The sequence below is a fragment of the Nilaparvata lugens genome, chromosome 2 (genome assembly GCF_014356525.2).
Source record: "Nilaparvata lugens isolate BPH chromosome 2, ASM1435652v1, whole genome shotgun sequence".
Lineage (NCBI taxonomy): Eukaryota > Metazoa > Arthropoda > Insecta > Hemiptera > Delphacidae > Nilaparvata > Nilaparvata lugens.
Window position 1 is genome coordinate 62649014 of NC_052505.1, and position 27466 is coordinate 62676479.

The 27466-nt window shown below is 32.1% G+C and overlaps 1 protein-coding gene across 20 annotated transcripts in view; it reads left to right on the forward strand.

The window, feature by feature from the left end:
* LOC111044241 (calcium-activated potassium channel slowpoke) overlaps positions 1-27466 on the forward strand; it is a 166493-nt gene that overhangs the window by 119310 nt on the left and 19717 nt on the right. For 8 of the 20 annotated variants that reach the window (XM_039422391.1, XM_039422402.1, XM_039422400.1 and 5 more), the window contains 5 exons: positions 3748-3777; positions 5577-5712; positions 19271-19442; positions 20577-20801; positions 25307-25490. In XM_039422391.1, the coding sequence (XP_039278325.1) occupies positions 3748-3777; positions 5577-5712; positions 19271-19442; positions 20577-20801; positions 25307-25490 (747 nt within the window). Of the gene's footprint in view, positions 1-3747; positions 3778-5576; positions 5713-15684; positions 15745-19270; positions 19443-20576; positions 20802-25306; positions 25491-27466 lie in introns of all 20 variants that reach the window. The other 12 variants (XM_039422398.1, XM_039422388.1, XM_039422406.1 and 9 more) reach the window with 4 other exon arrangements.

Sequence of the window (27466 nt, forward strand, 5' to 3'; positions counted from 1 at the left end):
ATGTGTAAATAAGTACCGTAGTCTAGTAGAACTCAAATGTACAGATTTCGCTGAGTAGATGAAAATAGATAGGTTTCATCCAAACTTTGCTACAAAATTTGGAATATACCATATATCTGAACGCATCTTAACAAGTGCAGCTATTTATTTACAGTGAATAATAGTAGGCTATGTTATTTGCTTCAGCTCTTATTATTTGATCATGTAAACCCTAGAGTAGAGTACATTCACAAAAAAATGAATTACTTCCTGCCTTTCCATAATATACAGGGTGATAGTAGAGGTAAAAATAAGAAAAAAACTTCTTATAAACATATATCCATAAACACTTCATTAGCGAGCTATACAGGATGAAAGTTTTCGTCCGGAATTCAGTTCCTCTGGTGAAATACACCGATGCTGAATTGTTTAGGGACTAGTTTTTGAAAAACTTATGCTGGATTCATATGGGAAAATATCTGAAAAACTGAATAAAACTAGCCTGGAAGCTGTAGTGTGAGTAGTTTTTGAGAAAAAAGTTGAAATATGCAAAAAATCTAAGTAAAAAAACACAGACTTCTACGTTTGATGCCCAATAACTTTCTTTAATGACCAGTAAACAAATATTTTTTTGCAATAAAAATTGTAGAGAATTTAATTCTGAAAAGAATCATGTAAGCTGTGTAAACTAAATTTAAATAAAAGTTGAATAAAATGTATTCTTATGTAGTACATTACACCACAAAAATTTGCTGTTTTATGAGGAGAGAACTAATAACTCATAAGTTGTAGCTGATTGCAAATAAAATATTCGGTTTTTTATGAAAAGTCTTATTTTTATATGGAATTAACATATCTAAATGACATTAAACCTATACCAAAAGACTAGAGATGATGTTCAAAGTGACCTCCGTTGTTCTGAATGCATATGTTCAGACGTCTTCTCATCGATTGTCAGACCCGTTCAAATATTCCAGGAGTCTGTTTTATCATTTCTATTCCGTTCAAAATCCTTAATCCTCTGATGGAGCTCCAGCACACTTCAGTGTTGCTGTTCGTGAACACCTGAATCACAGCTTTCCAAATCAATGGATAGGCCGAGGTGGGCCAGTACCATGGCCAGCTAGGTCACCAGACTTGAATCCTTTGGATTTTTATCTTTGGGGACACTTGAAACCCTTAGTATACAATACTCCGATTGATACCATTGAAGAACTCCGATTAAGGATTTTGAACGGAATAGAAATGATAAAGCAGACTCCTGGAATATTTGAACGGGTCCGACAATCGATGAGAAGACGTCTGAACATATGCATTAAGAACAACGGAGGTCACTTTGAACATCATCTTTAGTCTTTTGGTATAAGTTTAATGTCATTCGGATAATATGTTACTTTCATATGAAAATAAGACTTTTCATAAAAAAACGAATATTTTATTTGTAATCAGCTACAACTTATGAGTTATTAGTTCTCTCCTCATAAAACAGCAATTTTTTGTTGTGTATGTACTACATAATAATACATTTTATTCAACTATAATTCAAATTTAGTTCACACAGCTTACATGATTCTTTTCATAATTCAATTCTCTACAATTTTTATTGCGAAAAATTATTTGTTTACTGGTCATTAAAGAAAGTTATTAGGCATCAAACGTAAAAGTCTGTGATTTCTACTTAGATTTTTTCCATATTTCAACTTTTTTCTCAAAAACTACTCACACTACAGCTTCCAGACTAGTTTTATTCAATTTTTCAGATATTTTTCCATATGAATCCAGCATAAGTTTCTCAAAAACTAGTCCCCAAGCAATCCAGCATCGGTGTATTTCACCAGAGGAACTGAATTCCGGACGAAAACTTTCACCCTGTATAGCTCGCTAATGAAGCGTTTATGGATATATGTTTATCAGAAATTTTTTTCTTATTTTTACCTCTACCACGTATTAAATTATTTCACCATAATTATGAATTACCCTGTATTATCAGATCGAATCATAGAAGACTTGTGAAGTAACTTATCAGATTTTAACCTCATTTGCTACAAAAGTGTTTTTATTGCTCGAAGAGGGGATATTGCAAGAGCATATTTTTCTGCTTCCCTTCTTGGGGTTATAAATAGAGCTATTGCATAACGAACTTCTCAGGTGCCGTTATCAATTTTAAAACTTGGCTATTCCTAGTTAAATTAATTTATTATCAAACCATTAAACTGAAAACCGTTGCTTCTTCTTGGAAACTCCTTACAATATTATTTATTTCACATTTATCCAGAAGTCCCTTTCCAACATGAATAATTCAGTCTTGTTTCAATTCAAAATCAAATCCCCTCTGAATTATACTTCAACCGTTTAATTACATAAACAATTCCAATATAATTTTATTATTTTCAATAGAATTTTTATTTAAAAATGAAAATAAGATAACTTCGTTATCTGGTGAAATCTACAAAATTAAAATATTTTCTCAAATTATTGCAAAAATAATATTCAAATCAAACATCGATTTAAATGAAAAAAATATTATTCTTAGGTCAAATTTTGAAGAATATTAGACTATAATATATTATTTTGCAGTATAAATATTCTACATCCCTCCAGCATCTCAGGTATTAAATTACTATAAACTTTGGCATGTACCATAAAAAATTAGGAGTTCTGAATACAGGAAAATTCTTCCCCTACAAACACAAGACTCGCCTTACATAGCTTCACTTTATACGTCTATTTGCAGATATGGTTGAGCTATTCAGTATAGTGCGGGCGCAAATGTACCAAAAAAGACTCTCTGTGGTCATTTTCGGGTAACAATCGTGGAAGTTGTCTCAATTCCTTCGTTAGGACTAGTATAATGAGGAACGCAGTACTGATAAGTCGATATCACAGGCAAACACCTCAAAAACAGGTTGGCCGCGAAAATTTCCAGGGATTTTTTATATTGCTTGTATTTTATAACCGTTCAAGATAAATCTACGTTCTTCGCATAATAGTATTCGAAAAAACTTTCTCTACAATTTTGGTTATATGAAATTTTCCTCTAAAACGCATATTTTATTAATTACAACCTCCCAAAACCCTACAATAATTGTATTTTCCATTTTCTCAAATTTCTTTCCATTATAACATTTTTACTACAAGAGATAAATAAATGGAAATGTTGAATCTATGATATTTAGATCGCTTTCTCAGCTTTAAAACTATAATGTCTTGACGCTCTGTACGTCAATAATTGTGTTCTCCAGCGCCTAACGAAGAAATTGAGACGTCTTCTACGATTGTTACCCGAAAATGACTACGGAAGTGCATTTGCACCTGGATTATTATATTAAATGACAGGATAGATGATTTTCATGGGACGGGTCCCTCATCTCTTGAATAAAAAACCATGTTTCGCACTAGCGTTTCTTGATAAGAAAAATTGATTCATATTCATTTCATGCATAATTCTCTTTCCTGGTTATTTCTCGATAGTATGTTTCTTACTACTTTGCATGGTAGTCTATGTATGAGTTGCTTTCAATTTCTTTGAAACAATCAAATTTATTCCAGTATCAAAAGGTATTGAAGCCATTGAGAAAAAAATTCAAAATTAAAAAAAAATATATTTTATTGCCATCTATCTAATTATTCTCATCTCAATGTTCCCTGTAAGCTATAGTATCTACATATCATTTTATAATCTTTTGTAATGTTGTGATTTGTATGTTGGTTGTGTTTGTTGGCGATTAACCATTGTGTGTTTTGTAATTGTGTGTTGTTGACGTACAGGTGAGGCGGGCCGTGATAGGGAAGACTCAAGTAAGTTCATTCATTCACCCACATTCTGCATGAAATAAAAAAATTAATTGACGATGGAATCAAACCACCTTTACTATCCACTTTTGGATATTTTTTCAAATGGCCAAACACTGGTGATGAACAATAATATTGTAATGAACAAATCAACTTGAAATTAATATTTAATCAATTGAAAACAAAAATGTCAATATTGAATTAGTAATTTTTTAATTGGCCAAACACTGATGATGAACAATAATTGTAATGAACAAATCAACTTGAAATTAATATTTAATCAATTGAAAACTAAAATGTCAATATTAAATTAAATGAAAATAAATATTTTTGAAAAAAGGAAATTTGTATACCTTTGTTTTTTGTGGGTGTCCTTAGGAAATTTATCAAGAACAATGGTTTTGATGATCCTTGAAGTTCCATCTTGCTGTAATAATTGTAATTCAATTATTCGCTCTATTTAATAATAACTTTTTACAATAAAATAAATTGTCTATTTACATTCAGTACAATGTATTTGAGCATTCCAAGCTTCCATTATGATGTCTTTTGTATTGAGTCCTAATTATTCCGATGCGTTAATATATGAGCCAAATCACCATCTTATCATCACTTCAATCGGTAGGAAAAAGTATCAATTGTAGCTCAATATATTAATTTATTGTTGTTAGATGTGTCGCTCTCGTATCACTATCTTATTTGTGAATTATTCCTGCTTGAATATGCATAACTTTAATGTTGTACCTACCTATCTATCTTGATCGTTGTATTTCTTGTTCCCTGTAGTCTTAAATCTTGATAATTAATCTCTTATAGGCTTATTCTTCATCACTTTTAAAAGTCTAGAGAATCAATTTTTTACTATTCCCGAAATTCATACTTTTAGTACAATTATTTTCGTTCTAGAATAGGAATCATATTTGACCCTCCATCTATATGACAGACCTTCTGAATGTTTATTTTTTCGTGGAAAATGTAATTTCTAGCAACTTTATGTAATTCATGCCCATTAGCATTTATCCATTTTTAAACTCGAAGTTGAGAAAAAGAAAATACTATAATTTTTTTTAATTGATTCAAATAATAGGAAGGCGATTAATCAATTTTTTGCCATATTGGAACAAAACATCTTGAGGAGCTCTTTATCATGTTTATTAAAACTATAGATCCTCATTCGACTCATGTGTAAGAACATTCATTGTACAAATTAATGAATTACATTAATATTAATAATATTATTATTACAGTCATGACAATAATAATAATAATAATAAAATAATAATAATAATGATTTATCTTAGGTAACTAATCATTCGTAATATAATCTAGAAACGCAAAGAATACAACATTAACAAGATATTCAGCCCAGAAACACATCCTTCATAAAATTTAACTTTGAAACTGAACATTTGAACTGCACCGTATTTATACCTAACTGTTCTTCATACTGGAAGAAATTCTTCACAATCCAAGGATTGACATTTGAATAGCAAGAAGTGTAAGTAACAAAACTGTTAGGAACTTTTATATTTTGCAATCTACAGTAGATTTCTAGGGGTCATTGCAGTTCCACCAACACCCAAACGTGATTCAGTCTAATTATATTGATGTAAAAATCAGTGCAATACTTTGGATAAATCAATAGGGTTTCTCCCAATCAATAATACTATTGCAAAGAGTTTATTTCAGCTCGGTTGTCAAACTCGAAGCATCTAACTGTGAGTATTTTTAATACACTTTGCTGAATAATGATGAAATAGGTGTGTTGGTGATAAAAGGAATTCACTGGATACGCTTGTTTTCAGCAGTTGTGGGGAACCGAAACATCAGGAATAACACACCTCCCAATGCATTGATGAACTCCACCAAGCAAGTCAACAAGGTCAAACCGACTGTGAACAGAGCTCAAAACGAATTAACCTCCCCAAATCAGTACAACAGGTGAGTAAAAACCGATAATACAATCATTCATTCACATTTAGCTTCCGTACCTAATATTATTTCCACTTAGCAGGCTTATAGATAAACTAATATGCCTCACGTTGTCAACTTTACCTATATATTTAATCTATCTATACTTATTTTGAAATCTCCTCTCATCTTATAAACAATTTATAGCCTACATTTTAACACTTCCATATTATATACTAATTCGATTTCTGAGCTGGGTAATAAGTTGAAAGTGTTGAATATTTATTATTGTTCTAATAGATAATTTCATTTGGCTAACACAAGGCGGTTCAAATTATGTGGTCGACTCCTGGTCATGCTATTTTTTTTAATTCCTAGTAAAAATAAAAAGAAGATCATCAATTGTGTTGAAGATTAGACACTTTGTTTCAAATACACTTTTTTGACTGAGGGATGTGAAATACATTTCACTCCTGAGGGAGGAGCACCATGACTGAGGGAGGACTGATGAAGATCCTCCTCCAGAGTTATTATATAGTGTTTCGTCATGGAATTCAGCAACAAAACAGGAGCGAATATAAGGGGGGAGGGCCGGGCCCCCTGGGCCCGAAATAATAAATATAAAGAAAAATTAGTACAGTAATCTGAATTTTTGACGGTAAAGGTATTTTTGACGGCCTGACGGTAAAGTAAAAAGGGTGTTTAGCGCAAATTACCCTCTGAATATGAGCAGAAAAACTGATATAAAGTATTATGGGGTTTTTACTTGAAATCACTTAACCTTACATTAACCTTGGTCCCCCAAAATATATTCTATATTCGCCTCTGCAACAAAAATATTATTGTTTTTATCCATTTTTAGGATTGAATTGATAATAATTTTTGAAATAGATCTTAAAGTATTGGTAATATTGATGATAGAGATAGGTAAGGATCCCTGCATTCATTGAAGGCAGCGAATGCCCACCCAGTTTAAGTTCGTTACACCGTAAAACGAATAAGTAAATTTATTTTTTTATTAAAATGTATTAGATTTTATTACTTTTGTTGAAGTAGAATTATTTCATTTAATTATATCATTATATAAATTCTGGAAATCTTTTGAATGGGTAGTTATCGTAATCTAGTTCGTAAATAAGATTTATCAGCTCAATGAATCAAGAAGTATACTCTCTACAGTCCAATCTACAAAACAGAAAACATCCTATATTTCTATTGTTAATGAACCAAGAATTCAAATACTGTATAGGAATACGAAGACATTCCTGAAGATTTGAACGTGGAACGAATGGAAAAGGTGCGCTTAAGATGGACATATTGAACACCAGCGGAAGAAGTATTTAAATTATCTTATCTATAGATTGAATGATCTATTCAAAGTCTGTAAAGATTGTAACATATTCTGATTCGACGTGGGGTCGACTGCACTGTTTCAACTGTCTCTAGAAGTATGCTTTGTGAATGCAACAAATTTGTGTACAGCAAAAATGTGTGTGCGCGTCTGTGTGGTGTCCATATATTTCTTGTCAGTTGTTCCAAGTTTATACTTTGTGTTGAGTTAATTCTATTTTCAACAGAAGTGCGCTGGATAGAAACTATGACAGGCTTTTGGAATCAACACGTTCTTGATGGAGAATTCTTAGCTTTTGAAATGTACAAATCTACGCTAATCTTAATCATTCTACATTAGATCATGGATAAACCAATCGCATCCTTCTATGATTCCTCTATTTGGTGATAAAATGTTGTGATATGGTAAAAAAATGCAAACCTTTCAATTATCCTACCCGACATGGAAAAATTAAATGGCGCTAATTACTTGGCGCAGTCTACTGCGTCACTGTAGACATGTTGAACGTTTTCTGCTGATATAGTAACATGTAGCAAACAATTCCGAATCATCCATATTTGCCTTGATCTGGTGCATCATATCTGCTAGTAGATTATTCTTAAACAAATATTTGCCAGTAAATAGTTGTAATTTATATAAAAATGCAACTCATCCTCAAAAATTTATTCACTGTATAAATCTCTGTAATGCATTCCGTTGATCTGGAACATTCAAGAGAAAAATTGTATTGTGTAACTCCCTGGCCAAAGACAGTAGAGTGTGAAATTCAAATTCGAGTTCTTTTCATATTACAGAGTGTACAAAAGTCGAATTAATTGTTTACAGGGAGGGACCGTCTGCTTGTAGGACTTATGTGTTGCCAAGCTATTTTAAGAACATCCTTGCCATAGAATAGTAAACAATCAATTCAAACTAATCTTTAACTTCTGTCTATTTTGACTTTTATGTCAACGTGCTTCATAAAGTGTACAATTTGTTGTATTAGATTTGGATTCAGAATAATTTCCCTATATTAAGCTTAGCAGTATTAAAAATTAACAAAATCGTTACTACAATTTATAAGTAACAATATATGACATTTATACATTGTATATTTTTTTAAATTACATATAAACTGATTGATGTTAGGAATTAACTGAGTTGATTCTTCCTATGAATCTACACATTAATTCTGCTAAAATTATAATTAAATTTGATAACCTATTTCATGGATGCATTTATTTGTTGATTAGTGATACCTCACAAAATATAGTCTCATTATTCAATGTGAAGTATAGTTTTCAACAAACTGCACACATCAACGTCAGGAACCTCATCTAGATATCCAAATACTTCAGTCATTTATTAACAATTGAATATCATGTAGATTTCATGTTGTAAATACATGTTTGAACCTATTCACACAAAAGTTATCCAGTTTTCCTCATGATAGTAGACCTATTACAATGAATCTTAGAATTTCTGTTGACAAGCAGGATTTGAAATTATTGAAAGTGTTCTCTGTTTCATCACATTTGTATGAAAAATGTAGATTAAGCACCAGCTCAGAAATTGAGACTGTCAAATATTTCTGATGAATTTATTCATATCTAGTTTCGATTATTGCACATTTTCTTTGCTTCTTCATTCATCTTCTTTTCCAGTAATATATTGCCACAATTTGTCATGCGATATTAGCCTACACAAGAGGTTTTTCAGTCGTAGCTTCTAATAAATTGTCTGGTTTAGATATTCAAACACTGAATTGTAGTTTTATAAATATTGGAAGAATCGTATCTGACGATCGATTCCTGAATCAACACTTATTCTCTGCATATATGGCTTTACTCAATGACGTTCAGTTAACTCTTTTGACCTCCTTGTATTTTATTATGTGATGCGAGTTTTAATCGAGTAGGGATATGATTTTAGGAAAAAACAGTATCCCTGTTTTATTTTAGCCAGATTTCTGTGAAATATCCATAAAATTATTAACCAGAGTTCAACCAAGATTACTGAGAGTAAAATTAAATTCAGAATAGAAAAACGCTCGACTGTATGTTTAAGATCTTCCCTTCAATTTCCATCACTTGTTCTACCACCAAATGTAAAAGAATCCGTGAGAAAATTTTAAAATTTTTAATATTTAAATTTTATAATATTAATTATCACCCCAGTTTCTTTAATTTAATTTAAATTATTATCACCGTATTATATTATTTTTTACTTGATTTATTCTACATTCATTCCTATGAACATGGAAGACATCTCCCTTATAATAATTGTGTTATCAATGGTGTCAGTGTGTAAGCATTGTTTTTACTTCTATTCATTTTTCCCCTTTCATCGAAAAAGTGCAATATTGAGTAGGCTATCAATTCTTTAATTGAATGCAAAAACAAAGTAATTGCTCCAGCTTCAACTGGCTTTTGGAGCGTCATGTGTGGCAGGCATCATCAACGTCAATGCTCCTGCTTTTAACTGACATTTCGATCTCCTATTGCTTCCATTACATCTGTTGTAACTTTTGGTAACCATCCTTGTAATATATTCATTCTTCTAGAATAATTGACTCATTTTCCCACAACTTGCTTGCTTTTTTCAGCTAGTAAAGTTAATTTTTTGAATGCTTCAGCCAATCTTGAAATTGCTATATATCTTATTCCGTCAGCTCACATCCATTATTAATCATTTAAAATCTCTATTATTTTGAGCTTTTATCATTGTTTTAGATCTCAATTTCATATAATAGAGATGCATTGTATTCATTGACAAGTCTATATTGTACAGGTTTGTTTCTTTGTGGTCTGTTATTTTGATCGAATAATAAAATTTTAGATTCATATATTCCACTCCTTAAAAACAAGAAAAATGATGCCGTTGAAAAATAAAATTTATTCATTTATTCTATAAAACACTATAATTATAGTGTTTATAAAACACTATAATAATTATGTGATAATAATCAGGCTTAAATCCAGAGACACTTGAATAAAATTGCATTGACTTCGAAACTTTTATTCAGTGAGACTAAATAATGCTCACATATTTCAGATAGGAAATTATTGCTGTAATACTAGATTCTGATATTTGAAAAACTGGTTTCTTGTTGGTAAATTTCAAATAACTATCAAATATTCAGTAAACTTTCAAGCTTAATAATGTGAAGCTACCAACAGTAACAAAAACGTATATAATAAACTTATCAAACATCAGCTATTACACATCCACTAATAGAAATGAGAATAGAGATTATTGGAAATATATCTGGAAGTGTATTTCCATAGTTCAATTTCTGAGAATTAAAATGTTGAAATATCTTTGCTACGCTTGCAAAAACTCTCAGTTTATTAAATATGCACTTTGTATTGCATTTTAATTTATGAACAGTAATAAGTTTGGAATCACGTTCAAGGATCTCCACTATAAAGACAAATTTATTGACTCTTATGTCCGTATCTAGACAATAATTTTAAAACTGTATAAGCAGTATTTCAAGACAAGTTTATGTTCGTATATATCAGTAAATTGTCCTGCTTTTGCTTCAATAGTTCAGCTTCAATAAAGTCCTTATCTCAACTTTATCTTTGTCAGTAAATTACTCTGCTCCTTATTCATAAAATTAAGGATACATTTTTTCTCATAACAGGCACCTTGTACATAAGTGGTTTGTTTCTTGCGTTATTTGTTTGTAGACTCAAACTTGTACCATTGACAGTAAACTTCCAAATCTGTATCTTTTCTCTTTCTGCTTTCCTGCAAATTGATAGATACATCTAGCTATTAGATCAAACATCAAAATCAATTTTACTTGAAAAACTATTTTTGCTTCCATACATCAATTCTATATGCATTTGCAGTTTTCATCTTACATACCTTGCATTCATTGGAGATCCACATTACAATACACAATTATAATTCATCTCTTTATGCAAATACGGTATACTATTTATAGACGTATACAATTTTATTATTTTTCTGATAGATTTCCAACCAACCACCTAAAAAATTAGAATTGCATATCAGTCAATTTTGTGAAGTTTTCCTTTGCGCCTCTGATATGAGTCTATCTATTTACCAACAATCATTATTCTGTGGCACAGCTTTGATGTCACAATTGGACATGACCAAATGTGTCTCAATTTTGAGTTTGCTTTATTGATTTTATCCTATCATAATTCTATTTGAACAATCATCTTCCTAAAACTGCTGTCAATTTAGTGCTTGTAGGCTATCTTGTCAGCTTCTAGCATCGTTATTGTCCCATCACTCCTGCTTCTCATTTCTTGTACATAGTCTCAAGTAAGATGAAATTTTGTATAAATGAAAACGTAACATATTTAATCAACTCATTGCTCAGGAGTAACTTGAAATTTAGTATACCGGGTGATTACAAAATGACTTCACAACTTGAAACACTGATAGATATTCACTGAAATCACTTACAGGGTTGAGAACAAAGTACTTATACTTCAAAACACTCCAAATTGGTGCAATGTTTGTGTGTTATTTTGGTTCGATTGAATGACGTTGGTAATCTCACCGATAATCGACTTTTTGCCGTAATATTCGTACGAATGCTAAATATTTACAGAACTTTTTCTTTGCTGATTTTGATAATGAAATATACACATCTTGCACAGCTGATTCATTTTCACAATCCGAAAGTAACCACTTCATTACTATTATGGCCGGGACACACATAACTGCACCGAGCCCGCGCCGACGTACGGCCGAGTGTCGGACGTACTACGGCGAGTGAGAAAACAAAGGCTTTCAAACGTGTTGGGACACATACTACCGCACCGCGCCAGCACCGTCGGCGTGTTTGTTGCCCGCGCCGTCACCGACTAGTTCAATTTACTTTTTGACGATGACGGTGTGGCCTCGTTTGACATAGAGAGTGAAAAACTATAACATCAAGAGAAAAACTATAACAAGAGTGAAAAACTTATTGAAGAGATAGGAAATTTTCCAGTTTTGTACAATGAGAAATGTGGTTGTAAAGAAAAATAAGTTAAACCAAAAGTAGAAGTAGAACCAAATAAGTTAAAGCCAAAGGTATAATAGACATAATATAATAAATAATAAAATGAACAACAAAAAGTATAAAAAAGGAACCCGTGACTGTGTTTTGAATGTTAAATTTAAAACTAATACATGTAGATGCAGAAGGCAGAAGATATCAGTTTTATTGCTGATATATATTTCCGATACATGACTGATTATGGTATTGTTATGTAGCGAAATATATACCAGCACTATGATTCTCATAGTCTACAGGTAATTAGTTTAAAATTGAAAAATATAAATTAAAATTGGATGTAACAAGCTTTTAATAGTGTTATATTATTAACAATAGTTTAACACATTCAGAAATCCGACCACAGTAGCACTACAGAACTGAGACACTGCTGCCGCTCGGCTGTCGCACGGATATGTGTGTTCTCCTACCACCATCACCGTGTACGTCCCGTACGGCCGTACGTCCGCGCGGGCTAGGTGTGGTTATATGTATCCCGGCCTTGAATGTTCTTCCAAAGTTGGAAAAGCTATTTTGTAATCACTCGTAATCCCTTCAGGAATTATTTCAACAATTCAAAATATAAATGGAAAATATTGAAATCAGCTATTAGGCTAACACTTACTCTTGAAAAGTCGGTTAACCTATATTCAAAGATTATCTTATTATTTCAATCTGTTATTCATAGAAATAAAGAAATCCTATAAAGGCCTATAATTTATTTATTTACAAGTTTTTCAGAACAAAGACAAAACGCTTATTACTCTATAACTGAGCAACGTCATTGAGGTTTTATAGAGAAAAATTATCTTTTAGTTTTTGTTCTTCTATGATAAATTATTAGAAAAGTTTAAGAATATATTATTTTTGAATGTATTATATGAATATTTATATATTTCAAAAAGCATTCGAAACCTTTTGGTTGAATGATTCAGTTTACGGGATGAAAACTAATGTTCTAGAGTGATAATCCAAATAAGAAAATTCTACATTAAAAAATGAATAATTTGAACATCAAAAAATTAACATCGCATTCTGTATTTCCAAGGTCATTTTAACCACTACCAAATTACATGCTTTAAATGTGAAGAATTGTAATGCAACATAAGAATAGTTAATTTGTACAATAATTGACTTGCAAATATTAAAAATTTTAATTCAAGTTTTATTTACTTGTTTTTAATAATTGATTTCCTTATTATTTTAATCCACGTTTCATCAGCTATTCCAGGTTATTAGGTTCAAGCTCATTGATACCCCCATAATGTTTTCAATTTCTGATTCATTGAAATACACCCGAACAAGATTCATTATTAACTATCGAAGGAAACTATATGGAAGTGGTTGGCTCTGTGGCCGCGATAACTTAAGATTCATGCACCTGCTTCTCCCGTGGGAGTGCCTCAGATCTGCGAGTGCCTATTCCAGACAAACTGAAATAAATGGGATGGTGTGCCGTTCAGTTTGTTCATTCTCACAGCATCGCGTTTTCGTTTCAGGCTGATACACGTTTTGGTCAAAACCGTTGCAAATTGGAATGTTTGATACGGCTCTATTCAATTAGGTTTTAAAGGGAAAAGGAAAGGGTAGGGAGGTCAGGTTTTGGCTTTCAAATTGAAATACTTATGTTCATATCATTTGAAATGTTTTGTTCAGGATACAATATCAATCCATAATATGATACTGTATCCACAAAGCAACGGAAACCAGACAAACTGAAATTTCGCACATCTGGGATCCTCCCGATCAGCTGATTCTCACACAGATATTGCACATATGAATAACACCCTCCCGTTGTAAGGGTGTCTCTTGAAGAGACGACTCTGAATATAATTTATGAGTTTAAAAATCGCTTCCCGGTGGTTAGGAATTCATTCAAATCTGCAGGCACACCCATCTATCATTATTCTAGCTCAAGCCTGGATCACATCGATATCTAAAACCGTTTCAAAGTTATTCACATTCAAACATACTAATAAATCATACAAAAATTTAATAAATGAGTAGATTGAAAATCTAAAAGATTGGAACAATCAAATTACACTTTTTCAAGTGTTATTGAACACTTAAAGTAGCATATTTAACACGTTGTACAGAAAAAATTGATCTGTCCTATATTTTGTTCATTTCAATTTCTAAGATTTATTTTAGTATCTTTAAATAATGCGAATAACTTTTAAACGGTTTGAGATATCAATTTGCGCCTTTCGCAATTTATTTTCCCTTCAAATTCTGTATCGAAATCATGTTTTATAAGACCACTTTCTTATTTGAAAAATGAATTTTGATTCAAAATGACGGATCCAAGATGGCGGTCCAAAACTTTAAGTGATAGGAAATTAGTTTTTTTTTTATTTGAATAGGATCCTCAATGAAAACCCACTGTCAAATTGTCTTTTATTCTGGATTATGTCCACATAAGCTTTCTGTATAAACGTTTGTAACAGAATGAGATGATCAAATATTCATGCCCCGAGCGGGATTCAAACCACGACCAGACGCAGTGATAGCAGGCTGAAGTTGCGAAACCCCGACCACTCGACTATACCAATCGGCAAATTCTGCAGTAATTACCGGGGTTGAGCCCTCTCCAGCCTTTCCCGATTACAAATTCGAAATAATCCGAAATAAATTCCTGGCTACGGTACGCCGATGTGTCAGGATAAAAACCTGTAGTGCAGGCTCCTATTCGTAAGTTTACATATTGAAAAATGAAATTCTGTGGTCAGCCCATCTCTCAAGGTTCTATCCAGGCCAGAAAACACTGTTTTCAACCTTTGGCTATATTACTTACTATTAGCTTTTTGAATCATTATATGTTTAATTATCATTATATATGTTGAATCATTATATCCTAGCACTCCTGCCAAAGTTGAAGTTTACCTGATCATCAATAATCATTTTGAACCTCCAAGTTGATGAAAATCTCCTCTATTTGGATGTGAAGCTTGCGTTGCGGGAATATTTTGAATAAAATGCATTCATATTGTTCAGTGTTGCTATATATTAGCGAAGCATTAACTATTTGAACTAGATACTGTTTTCTCTATTAGTTCAGGCTCATTAGAAACATGCATTTAGAACTTCAATCTGAATGAAATGTAAAGAAAATTCCATTCTAAAGTTGTTGGGACATCAAAATTTCAAACAGAACATTTGAAAAGGGTTGCAAAATAGTTTCAAATATTTTCCAGACAAAATTTTAATACATTTGAAAGACTTGGAAGCGATTTCATAAGACTTTTGATATGCTCTAAACTAGGAAATAGATTGGAAAAAATAATAGGCTAATAATAATTTGTATAAATATTGACTGATATTCCAATAATTTAAATTTGAACATCCAACCTTTTGCCCCACAAATAATTTTCATTTCTCATATTAGAAGCATAAATCAATTCATTCTCACATCTATCAAACTTATTTATGTTATTGTTTTTGTCTCTGACTAACCTCTACTTCTCTTTTCATTTCTAAATTCATGTTAATTCTGCGTTGGATTCTTGTGAAATGGTCATTTGTCACATTCGCTCAAGTTAATTCATCTCTTCCTCTACTTATCACATTTCTCTCTCTCTCACACACACTCTCTCTCTCTTTCTCTTGGAACCGGTGAGCTTGATCAGTGATGTGTTGTAATGTTTTTCAGGACACAGGAGGATGCCTCATATGCCGGTTACCATCTTGCCTATGAAGTTAAAAAACTCATGTACGCTATCTATCTATCTTTCTGTACCTGTTCTCTCTTTCTAATTTCTCTTTCTGTTGCTGTCTTTTCTGTCTCAAATTGTGTGTGTCGTTCAAGTCCCTTGTCTGTGTAAATTTATCTGTAGCGTACCATTGTAGTAGGCATGCTTAAGCCTAGCACTAAGCTTCTTCTTTTCTCTCGCATGATCAATTGTAGACAAGTAGTGCCTGCATGTCCGAAATAATGTCAACTTATGACTAAAAGTATTAATATTATTTTCGCTTTTATTGGTGGGAGTTCCACCTCGCCTGAAAGCTGTCAATGGGCCTTACGACTGTTATATTTTTTATTAAAATATAGTTTCGCGAGCTACTTGCATTCTTAAATTCATTTTTTATAATCTAGAATTTTACATTCAATATTCTCATCCAAGGATAGCCCATGTGTGTCAACTAGAATAATTTTTGTCAGGCTTTTTTGCAGCCTGAATTTTCAAATTACACTACTAAACAATGATTATGAATATATCTGACATCTGTACTGTAATGTGATGAATGACAATTAAATTCCATTTTTTTATGGTGTCAGCACCCCCATACAATCAGTTTGATATTGAATATGCATTACAATAATTTCTCAAAATGAATTATGTTTGAAAATTTCAAAAGTGTTTTTTTTTTACTTTGAAGAACCTAATTACGACGTTGACCCAGTTTACTTGCTCATCAGATAATGAAGACTGCCTGCATAAGAATATGCCGATATTAGATACGGTACATGAGCATATTCTTTGGCTGTATTAATATAGATTCCTCTAATTTTTATAATATTTGTAAGTTGGAAATGTACATTCCATATTAGTTTTAGACGTAGACTGATAGAATAGATCATGAGAATGTGAAGACTTTGAAAAGCAATTAATAATAATAAAATGAGATTATTATTTGATATTCTATTCATATTCTTCGATATAGATTTAGATCTATATATATAGTGTGCATTTTTTCAGATTATTGAAAACGATTGAGTGCATTCTAAACTCATAGATCATTGAATAGAATATTAGAGAAGACTAGTGAACCTATGAGAGTCCAGAATTCTCAACAATAATTACGGTATTTAACATTGTATGTATATCACTAGTGCAGCAGTGCAGCTTAGACCTGCATTTTCCCAAAGCAAGTTAGCTCTGATTAGGAAACCAAAAACTTAATCACTTTTCAACTTGAATTATTTCAACCCAACTGCTGTGGAAGCATAATATCTTGGATAGTTCTATATTCATTACTTCTTCTTGTGTGTTTGCATTTGGCATAGAAGTAGTCATGGTTTATTCAAGAGACAAGTGTTTGTTATTGGCTATAATATACATTTTTTAATTTTTATTCTTTAGATTATTTTATTAGTTTTAGCAACTTCTACCATGTTATATTTTCACGTGCTTTACATTCACTCTTCTTACACTGGAAACATGCTTAAATAATCATATTCACCCATGTGGATGCAAAATCACAATATAGGCTAAATATTAGGAGACTATACCAGACTAAATCACCCAATCTAGAACTATTCACAAGAAAAATAAAAAATATCCTTCTACAATTCCATTGTTGTATTTCAAAATCGACATCAATTGCATAGTGATTAATTTATAAATCTTGCAATAATTATAGGCTAGATTGAACTTGATATTCGTTTGCCTATAATCCTTCCCCTGAAATAACCGGGCTATTTAAATTGCATTGAATAAATTGGTAAAAATATGATTCTAAAATACATGAAACATTCTTTAATTAATACATAAGAAATTGTCAATCATTATTCTATTTTATAACATAGAACCTGTCAAGACAGAAAAGCAACACTTCTATGATCCAAAGTAATTTATGTTGCAATAAAATATTAGTTGTCATTTCCTATTTCCTCTATTTATTTTGGAGGAACACCACAGAAAATCAATCAAAATACAACTGAATTGTTACTCTCAAATTACATAATCTCAAATAAATGGTAATTTACGCCAGCTATAATTTTCTCGTAATTAAATTGTTTTTCCTTATCAAAATTTCATTTTTAATACCGTACTTAGCGATTAAATTTATCATATCAAATAAATTTTATTGACCAAAAACAAAGCATTATACAAAAATTATACTTATTAATATACATTATACAATAAGCACCTCTAAATACTACTTCCATACCTGTTTAAGAGTTCTAATAAAAAGCAAAATTATTTAGTTTTGGAAAAAAATTCATAGTAGGCCTATAGAACTGTACAGTCCAAATTCTCCATACCATCTACCAACACATTTAAACATTTTTTCCATTTTCTTCATTATCCTGTGTCATCAGTTTATTTGTGAAATGGTTCGCTAATGAATGTTTTTGTTTATCAACTTATAGATGTTAGTATTATTTATATATGGATATCATTTTCCACTTTTTTACTACCGGTATGTCTTTTAAATGTACATTGCCTATATGTTTGTAATCGATGTGTTTTTTTTTGTGTTTTCAAAATCTAAATGTTATATTCATAGTCTGTAGATCAGAAGTGCTTGATTACATTGATAAGGCTACATTTAAAATAAGTTGTAGGTATTTCAGGTAATTTAAGATTAGTCACTCATTCGTAATTTAATTATAATGTCTCTGTAGAGGCTATAGTGGATATATTAATAAATTATTAAAAAACTTCAATCTCAGCCTCAAAGAAATCAACGACAAATAATTATTTTTTATTGAAGATATTTTAGAGAGTTTTGAGGTATTGATTCAATTTTCATGAGATGATTTTGACCTTGTTCTACATAGTTTTTGAAAAATCACAATGTAATTGTTTGTTAAATCCACATTATTCATCAAATCTACTAACAGAACTGCAGTTTCGTGTTGAAATCAACACATCTTCAGCTGTACTGATGGTAGCAACCAAACTGCAGTTCTGTTAGTAAATTTAATAGATAATTAAATGTGAATTTGACAAAAAAACTGTGTTTTCTCAATCATGGAGAAGTTCATTTATGGAGAATATCAATGCATATTCAACAAATTTTAGCGTAGCTATTGACCCAGATAACGTTTTTCCATGAAGTGAAGGTATTATTTGAATCTAACGACTGACTATTATTAAATTCATCAGGAGGAATATATATTTGATAGACTTCCCTAGACGAACCTAGATTTCCCCCCTGGAAAGTTCAATTGTTTGGATTTGACTCAAGTCAATACCGTATCTCATTAATTTATAAAATTGTCATTATGACAGATGATTTTTTAATATTATTTTAGGTGTTTTATTAGAATAGATCGGTATCAATTCAGTATTTTCATCATATAAATTACTGTGACATTAAATCCGTATTGAGGTTTTATCTCAATACTTGAAAAGCATAATTTTCTGCCATTGTAAAATATTCCTTGCCATTGTAGAGATTCTGTTAAGTGTTAACAGTATAATTATTGCATAAGTGACTCTCAGTACTTCCTTTTTTCGAATTATGAAATAATTTTTATGACAATTTTTTATAATTTTGGAATTCAGGCCAACACAGCGAGGTACTCCTGGAAACAACGTGAACAACAACGGAGGTCTGACCGTTGGAATAGCCGATGATCAAGCCAAGGATTTTGACTTTGAAAAGACTGAAATGAAATACGACTCGACCGGCATGTTCCATTGGAGTCCCGCCAAAAACCTAGAAGACTGCATACTGGTGAGTCTATCATCATTGCAAAAATGCATACATTTTATTCTTAGAGTACGCCTTCTGAGAAATTCAGTTTACCAATGTGTGTTTGATAACTCAAATTAGTCATTTATTTTTTCAATAAACCAGCGGGATACCTTTGAATATTATGAGAAGTAATAAAGTGTTTGATTCGATTCGTTGTACTGGTTTCAAATATAGTCATGAGGTAGTGTAAAAGAACCGTAAATACAACAGGTTGACCTTCTAGGCCTGGAGCTTTTTACAGAGCGCCCCAAAAACCACAGTTTTTCGGTTCCTTTTGCAGTTCTCTGAGATTTTCGCTAAATCGACCCATCGGACTGAAAAAAACACTCTTGTCTGTTTTTAGATAATAAAATAAAATTAAATTATTCGGAGCTCTCTATCTTCATTGAGTACTGGATTACATTTTTTTTTAATGAGTATTTTTGATTCCAGGCTATATTTCATTTATACTAACATCCTGTGAGAATTCAGTTTTTCCTTAATTAGTTGTGCAAAATATTTTGGGAAAATTCAGGAGTAGATGAAGTTTTGTACCAATAAACTTGCATTTTTTATGCATAGGAACTCTTCAAATTAGAAACTTCCAAGCTTATAAGAATGAAATGATGCAAAAGTCTCCTTCTATTAGACGTAGGGTCACCTCACTTTGCTTATCGGACAATATTTGAATTGAATTATCAAGCTAAATTTTGGTATGATAAGAAAACCGTAGAAAAACAAGAAAATCAAAATCTAAAAGAATACTGAAACAAACTAACGAAATGTCAGCTACTATAGCTAACACTATATGCTGCATTTTATGATTGTAAAACTTTCTGTGTTGCTATGATGGTAATGTGGTATGCCTAGATATCCATATTCAATGACTCAGATTTAATTGGGTTACTAGAGATTTATAATTGTGTACAACCAAAACTAGTATCTCAAATTGTTTTAATAAATTAGAAAATTTGACAATATGAAGTCGTTTCATTCGTTATGATTGTATTTGCAGGACCGACAACAGTGGTGATGAAGTACATGAAAATTGAAAACGAATGCTTTGTAGATAGGTCTAATAATGTTTGTGATTGTTGTAGTATCATTTTTGCTGCATAGTGTTTGTGGTTGTAGGACCGAAACCAGGCGGCGATGACAGTGCTGAACGGTCACGTGGTGGTGTGCCTGTTCGCCGATCCCGACTCGCCGCTGATTGGCCTGCGCAACCTGGTGATGCCCCTGCGCGCCAGCAACTTCCACTACCACGAGCTCAAGCATGTTGTCATTGTCGGCGCAGTCGACTACATCCGCCGCGAGTGGAAGATGCTCCAGAATCTGCCCAAAATATCTGTGCTCAATGTCAGTAACAGAATACAAAAAAATGTTTCTATAATTTCATGTTAAATGTAAACTGTTCATCAAAACTAGAGACAGCAATATCATAAAACTGCGTACAGACTTGAGCGTCTCATACACGTGCATTTCACTTTTCATCAAATAACTAGTAGTTCTGCGAACAGTAGACCTTGTTCATGAATACAACTTCCAAATTAATGAGAAGGACCATTATGAAAGTACAGTATATTGTGAAGATTTAGCGATGTCATCTACTATTTTTTCCATTGAAAATGCTAATGACAATGTTTCCAGGGACACTGGACTTATAAATGTCTTTCGAGGAAGTACCTTCACATCATCCCCATATTTACTATATTAACCTATATTACAACTTTTCTAATAATTAATTATAAGATATTGGTCAACTGACGGAAAATGGAATACGCAGTAGGCAGTTTAGATGATGAATCGTCTCACAGACGATAGTGATACAGAAAATGATTCTAAATAAGATGGGTTTGTTGGTGTCAATGACAGGAGGTTGCTAATGATGGTTTTAATGAAAAGTGGTTTTAATGTTATGGCTTGTTATGCTATGCAGAATGTTGAATGCTCACAACTCGGTTTCCGATCTCATACTAAAAGGAAAACAAAAGACTTGACACTGTAGAGCGACACAAAAATGCACATTTTCAAAGGCGCATGCACTACCCAGCTCATCTGCTCTTTCATGAGCTGTCTCATGGTATCATAGATACAGCGCGAATTCGAGGGAGACTAGTACACCTCAGAATTTTGCATTCATTCATTCATTCTGCATTCATAAACTGATGCACTAATGTGTTTGTAGGGCATTCTCATGCTTTCTCTCTTAAATAAATGAGTCTTTCACAATTTGAATAGGCTAATAATAATTATTGTACCTGATAAACTCAAAATTCAGTTAAAAAATAACTAAAATGATAACTGATAGTTATGAATAAAAGAAGTTGGAGATTAAAGAAATGTTTATGATGTTAAATATTGTCTACAACTAAAATAGTTGTTGATTCATTAGTTGATTAATTTTTATGATGAAAAAATTGTCCACAACTAAAATAGTTGAGTTATCTGTTGCATAGACAATAATAGTTATTTATGTATTGAGAGCATAAAACTCGACTTTATCGCTCGAATTACATACAATTTCTTTTTCTACAACTGCAGTATTGGACTCCAATACAATAAAGATTTTTTTAATAATATATCCAATTAATTTAATAATAATAATAAGATGATTCAATTTAATTATTCTATCTAATCATAATTTATTTTATTATGATATATTATTAGAATAAGATAAAACAATAAAGTATCTGTCTGCAAAAAAATCTGGTTGGTATGAGATTTGAACCTGGGTCCTGCAGTGTGAGGATCAACGCTCTAACCGACTCGGCCAACATGGGCTGGTAACAATAGATGCGAAAAAGTAGGAACATGAATTGCTGTATATTCAAAGATAACGGCCTGGATACGAAAAAGTAACTTTCTGGATGGAGGTTAGTCTGCGGTTTTTTAAATCACCAATTTCTTATCAAAAATTGTTACACATAAGTTTTTGCGCCTTGTTTCAAAGAACTTGCATACCAAATTTCATCTAAATCGGACAATAACTGCGACTGTAACTGCGGTACAAACAAACAGACAAAAGCCGATCGAGTCAAAACTAAGACCTCAGCTTCGCTTCGGTGAATTTTTTCTGTGTTTGTACAGAAAGCGTAAGGTTTAATAACCTTAGCATCAGCTGATGAAAAATCAAATGCATGTGTTCTACTGATTATATCTGTATTTGTACAGAAACCGTAAGGTACATATATAATAACCGATAAGCATCAGCTGATGAAAAATGAAATGCAAATGTTCGTGGCGCTCAAGTCTGTTTGCAGCTAATGTTTGCGCTTTTGTTTGTATAAAAGTGATTACACAACTGGTAATTACTAATAATTCTGTGAACAATAGACTATAGAGTATATTCTTTTTTACTTTCCTTGCCCTATTACCATAGGTAAGGAAAGTATTGCTTTCCGAAGAAAATTAAGGTACCCCAATTTCCACATTTCTATACGTTTCAAGGTCCCCTGAGTCCGAAAAAGTGGTTTTTGGGTATTGGTCTGTATGTGTGTGTGTGTGTGTGTGAGTGTATGTGCGTCTGTGTACACGATATCTTATCTCCCAGTTAACGGAATGACTTGAAATTTGGAACGTAAGGTCCTTACACTATAAGGATCCGACACGAACAGTTTCGATCAAATGCAATCCAAGATGGCGGCTAAAATGGCGAAAATGTTGTCAAAAACAGGGTTTTTCGCGATTTTCTCAAAAACGGCTCCAACGATTTTGATCAAATTCATACCTGAAATAGTCATTGATAAGCTCTATCAACTGCAACAAGTCCTATATCTGTAAAAATTTCAGGAGCTCCGCCCCATCTATGCAAAGTTTGATTTTAGATTCTCAATTATAAGCCTTCATATACAATTTAAACAACAAATTTCAAGTGGAAAAGATAGAGCATGAAAATCTCTGCAATTAATGTCCAGTAAAATTTTCACCTAGAATTGAAAATAAGCTTGAAATTCGAGAAAATGTGATTATTAAATTGTTAACTGTTGGCAAGTGTTGGTTCTATTAAATCATTCAATACGAAGAGATAGAAGACCTCGTGTGTCTCCAGCGTTATTGTCCTATCACCAGCTGTCTCATATCTTTGAATAGTAGACTTTGGATGCGCGGGAACATTAGAGTCAGGTGATCAATTTTCATAACGGCAAGGAAAGTTGTGTGAGTGCGCCACACCAGATTTTTTCCTTGTTACCTTGAAAAGTGGACATTCCTGCACTGATTACAGAACGCAAAGAATCACTTCTCCACACTAGTGTGCAGCAAAGTGCTACTTTGTCCACTTTAAATTTGCAACATGGCAACGCAAAATATGTAGAATTACATAATATCATGTAGTATTACATGTTTGTAATATTACACCATACCATTGTCAATCAAATAATGTCATTGTGTACTTCACTATAAGGCGCAACATGACAATGCAAAATAGTTAGTGGGTTATAGAGGATCAGAGCACGATAACCGAAATTGAGTTGGTAACACTGACTGTTGTAATCATTCTAATGCTTACATAAGATAAAACCCCCATTAAGCATTCTATCATCAGAGTTCTCAGTGGCTCACTTTGGAGTGTTCTGGACTGGTAAACGAAAGGTTGATGTGGTTGGGAGTTTGATTCCATCAACAGTTTTTTTTGCTGATAATAATTTTCAACTTGAAGATTATCCATGTAATTTTGACAAAACAAATAATAAATGTTTTATATTGGAAATTGAAAAATTGAATTATTGAGCTATTGATTGATTTATTATTTATAAATACTTATTATACTCAAGTTATTATAATTTATAAATATATTAAAAATATAGGTATTCAATTATACATTATAATATCATTCATTATTACAATGAATAATTAATTTGATCAATTAAGTAATAATTGGTAGATTAATTATTTGAAAATTGAAATACCGGTAATTTAAATTTTATCAAATTAATTATTGATTATAAATGTTATTAAATTTTTACCAATTACAAAATCAATTTTTATTAATTAACATCAATTAACAACTTTCCATATTCCAAGGTTTTTAGGGAAAATTGTAGGAGTTAAGGTTAAAAACTTTAGGAAAAATGTAATGTGTAATATGCAATTTGTTGTCAACAGTGGCCTACGGCTCCTGCTTAAACGTTTCTTTCCGTGCAACAAAGTATCACTATGCGCACTAGTTGCACAAATAACTAGTAGTTCTGTGAACAGTAGACCTCACGCAGTATTCTCATCCACAAGTACATGATCCAAACTATAGACCTTATGGAAATACAGCAATAGACTCCATCTGTGTAATCACTTACACTGATTTATGATGAATAATTCTATAGTCTGATTTTTACTCTAATATTGGCGTATGAAGGAGGCTCCTTTTTCCTTTTATATTATCCTTCAAATGCAAAATTTTCAAAAACCTTGTATATACGTCGACGCGCAATCAAAAAAAGAACATACCTGTCGAATTTCATGAAAATCTATTACCGCGTTTCGCCGTAAATGCGCAACATATAAACATTTAAACATTAAGAGAAATGCCAAACCGTCGACTTGATTCTTAGACCTCACTTCGCTCGGTCAACTATTAATTTTATATTATCCTTAAAATGCAAAATCTCAAAAAAATATACATACGTCGATTTATATTCAATAAGGAGCATACCTGTCAAATTTTATGGCAATCTATTGCCGCATTCCGCCGTGAATGCAAAACATACATAAAGAGAAATGCAAAACCGTTGACCTGAATCTCAGACCTCACTTCCCTCGGTCAACAGGCCCTAGTAATCTATCCTTTTTATAAAATTCCTGGATTTTACTTTCTATGTCATGCCTAGATGTGTATGTATGTTAATTAGTGATTGTTGGGTTGGCAGGGCTCTCCACTGAGCAGAGCTGACCTTCGTGCAGTGAACGTGAACCTGTGTGACATGTGCGTCATCCTGTCGGCCAAAGTGCCCAGCAATGACGACCCCACCCTGGCCGACAAGGAGGCCATCCTCGCCTCGCTCAACATCAAAGCCATGACATTCGATGACACTATCGGTGTACTTAGTCAAGGTAAGCAACCCTACAAATTTGCACTTGCCCTATTACCATAGGTAAGGAAAGTATTGCTTTCCAAAAAAATTAAGGTACCCTAATTTCAAGTTTTCTAAACGTTTCAAGGTCCCCTAAGTCCAAAACGTGATTTTTAAATGTTATTTTATTTATATATTTGACAATGACAATGGTCTTGAGCCTAATTAATGGTGACCTATCAGACCAATTCCTATTTTATTATAAAATTGAAAATACCCAACATTGATTATTACGTCGATTGGCTTTAAATTTTCAAGTTTAAATCCCTGGACTTTCTTAATTGTTTTCTTTCCTATTTTTCATGAATTATCATATCCCTATCACCTATTATTATGAACTCCTCTCATATCTGATAATTCATATCCGTTCATATTTGTAAAATCAAAATGTGTTTGGTTTCTTGTTTTTTGATGTAAATAAAAGTTCAAAGCCTGACTCCTATAACAACTATATTTTTCTAATTGTTTTGTACTGTGTGAATATCTCAATTTGAATAGTAATAGTTTTGAGGTTGAAACTGTTGCTCTTTTCTGCAAATGCTATGATTTTAATCATTCGAATAAATACATAACATTCAGAATTGAGTTTGTGATTTTCTGTTTGAAAATTATCTGTGAATTGAAAATCACCATACACATAGCTTTGAGACTGGTTTTTTTCATCTAAGCAGCTACATCCTAAAGGAGTTCTGGGAAATGTCTCTTGTATTTTCATGCATTGTTTTATTGTTTAAATGAACAAAAAATACGCTGAAAAATAAAACCCGTTGGGAATCATCTACAAAGTCTGAACGTCTATGAAAAAGAGTTTTGTTCTGTCTCATTTTTCAACATTCTCGAGGTTTCTATATTTTTGTTGATGTGTTCATAAAAAGAGGAAGTCGAGAGGAAATGGGTGTATCAAAAATATTTGGAGCACCACCTGAAAATTAATTCTGTTCTGAGGGCGGGCATTTGTTCCAATTTTAAGTAGTTTCCAATTTTGAAGGTTAATGACATTATTTTACTTTCCTTGCCCTATTAACATAGGTAAGGAAAGTATTGATTTCCTTAAAAGTATTAAAAATTAATGTACCCCAATTTCTAAATTTATATACGTTTCAAGGTCCTCTGAGACCAAAAAAGTGGTTTTTGGGTATTGGTGTGCATGAGTGTATGTATGTCTGTGTACACGATATCTCATCTCCCAATTAACGGAATGACTTGAAATTTTAAACATAAGGTCCTTACACTATCAGGATCCGACACGAACAATTTCGATCAAATGCAATTCAAGATGGCGGCTAAAATGGCTAAAATGGCGAAAATGATGTCAAAGAAAGGGTTTTTCGAGATTTTCTCAAAAACGGCTTCAACGATTTTGATCAAATTCATACTGTAAGGGCACGATATGGACGGCAGGATAAACCTCCACCAAATATGTAAGCAAGATCTGCCTTCACCGAGTATGTAAGGGTGGGAAAATGAAAAACAAGAAATGATCGTACTGGTTTTTGATCATTAAAACAAAACAATAAATTATTTGTACAAAATTATAATTATAATTAGAAATTATGAAATAACAATAAACAGATGAATATTTCAAGGGCTACTCGTTTGGCTGCTAGTGAAGATTAAATTTGTTGTGGTTATGGGAAATTTAAAACAATGACTCAGTAGTCACCTACCTTTATGATAATGAACTCCCAATTTGGCATCCACTGGTTGAAACGCGACGTTAATTATTAATTAAAAATAAAAAAAAAACTGATCTAATGAAGTGGGTTCAGATCCCTTCCTATTTAATAATACAATTCTCTTTAAACTGCCCGAACTGTGACAGGAAAACTGTATTATAAAACAAGAACGAAATCTATCCCCTTCACCAGAACAGCCGGACTTTTACTCACAGTCCTAACGAACGAGCTCACACACCACAAAAGTAAAATTTTGGGTATTAATATATAACTCAGTCAA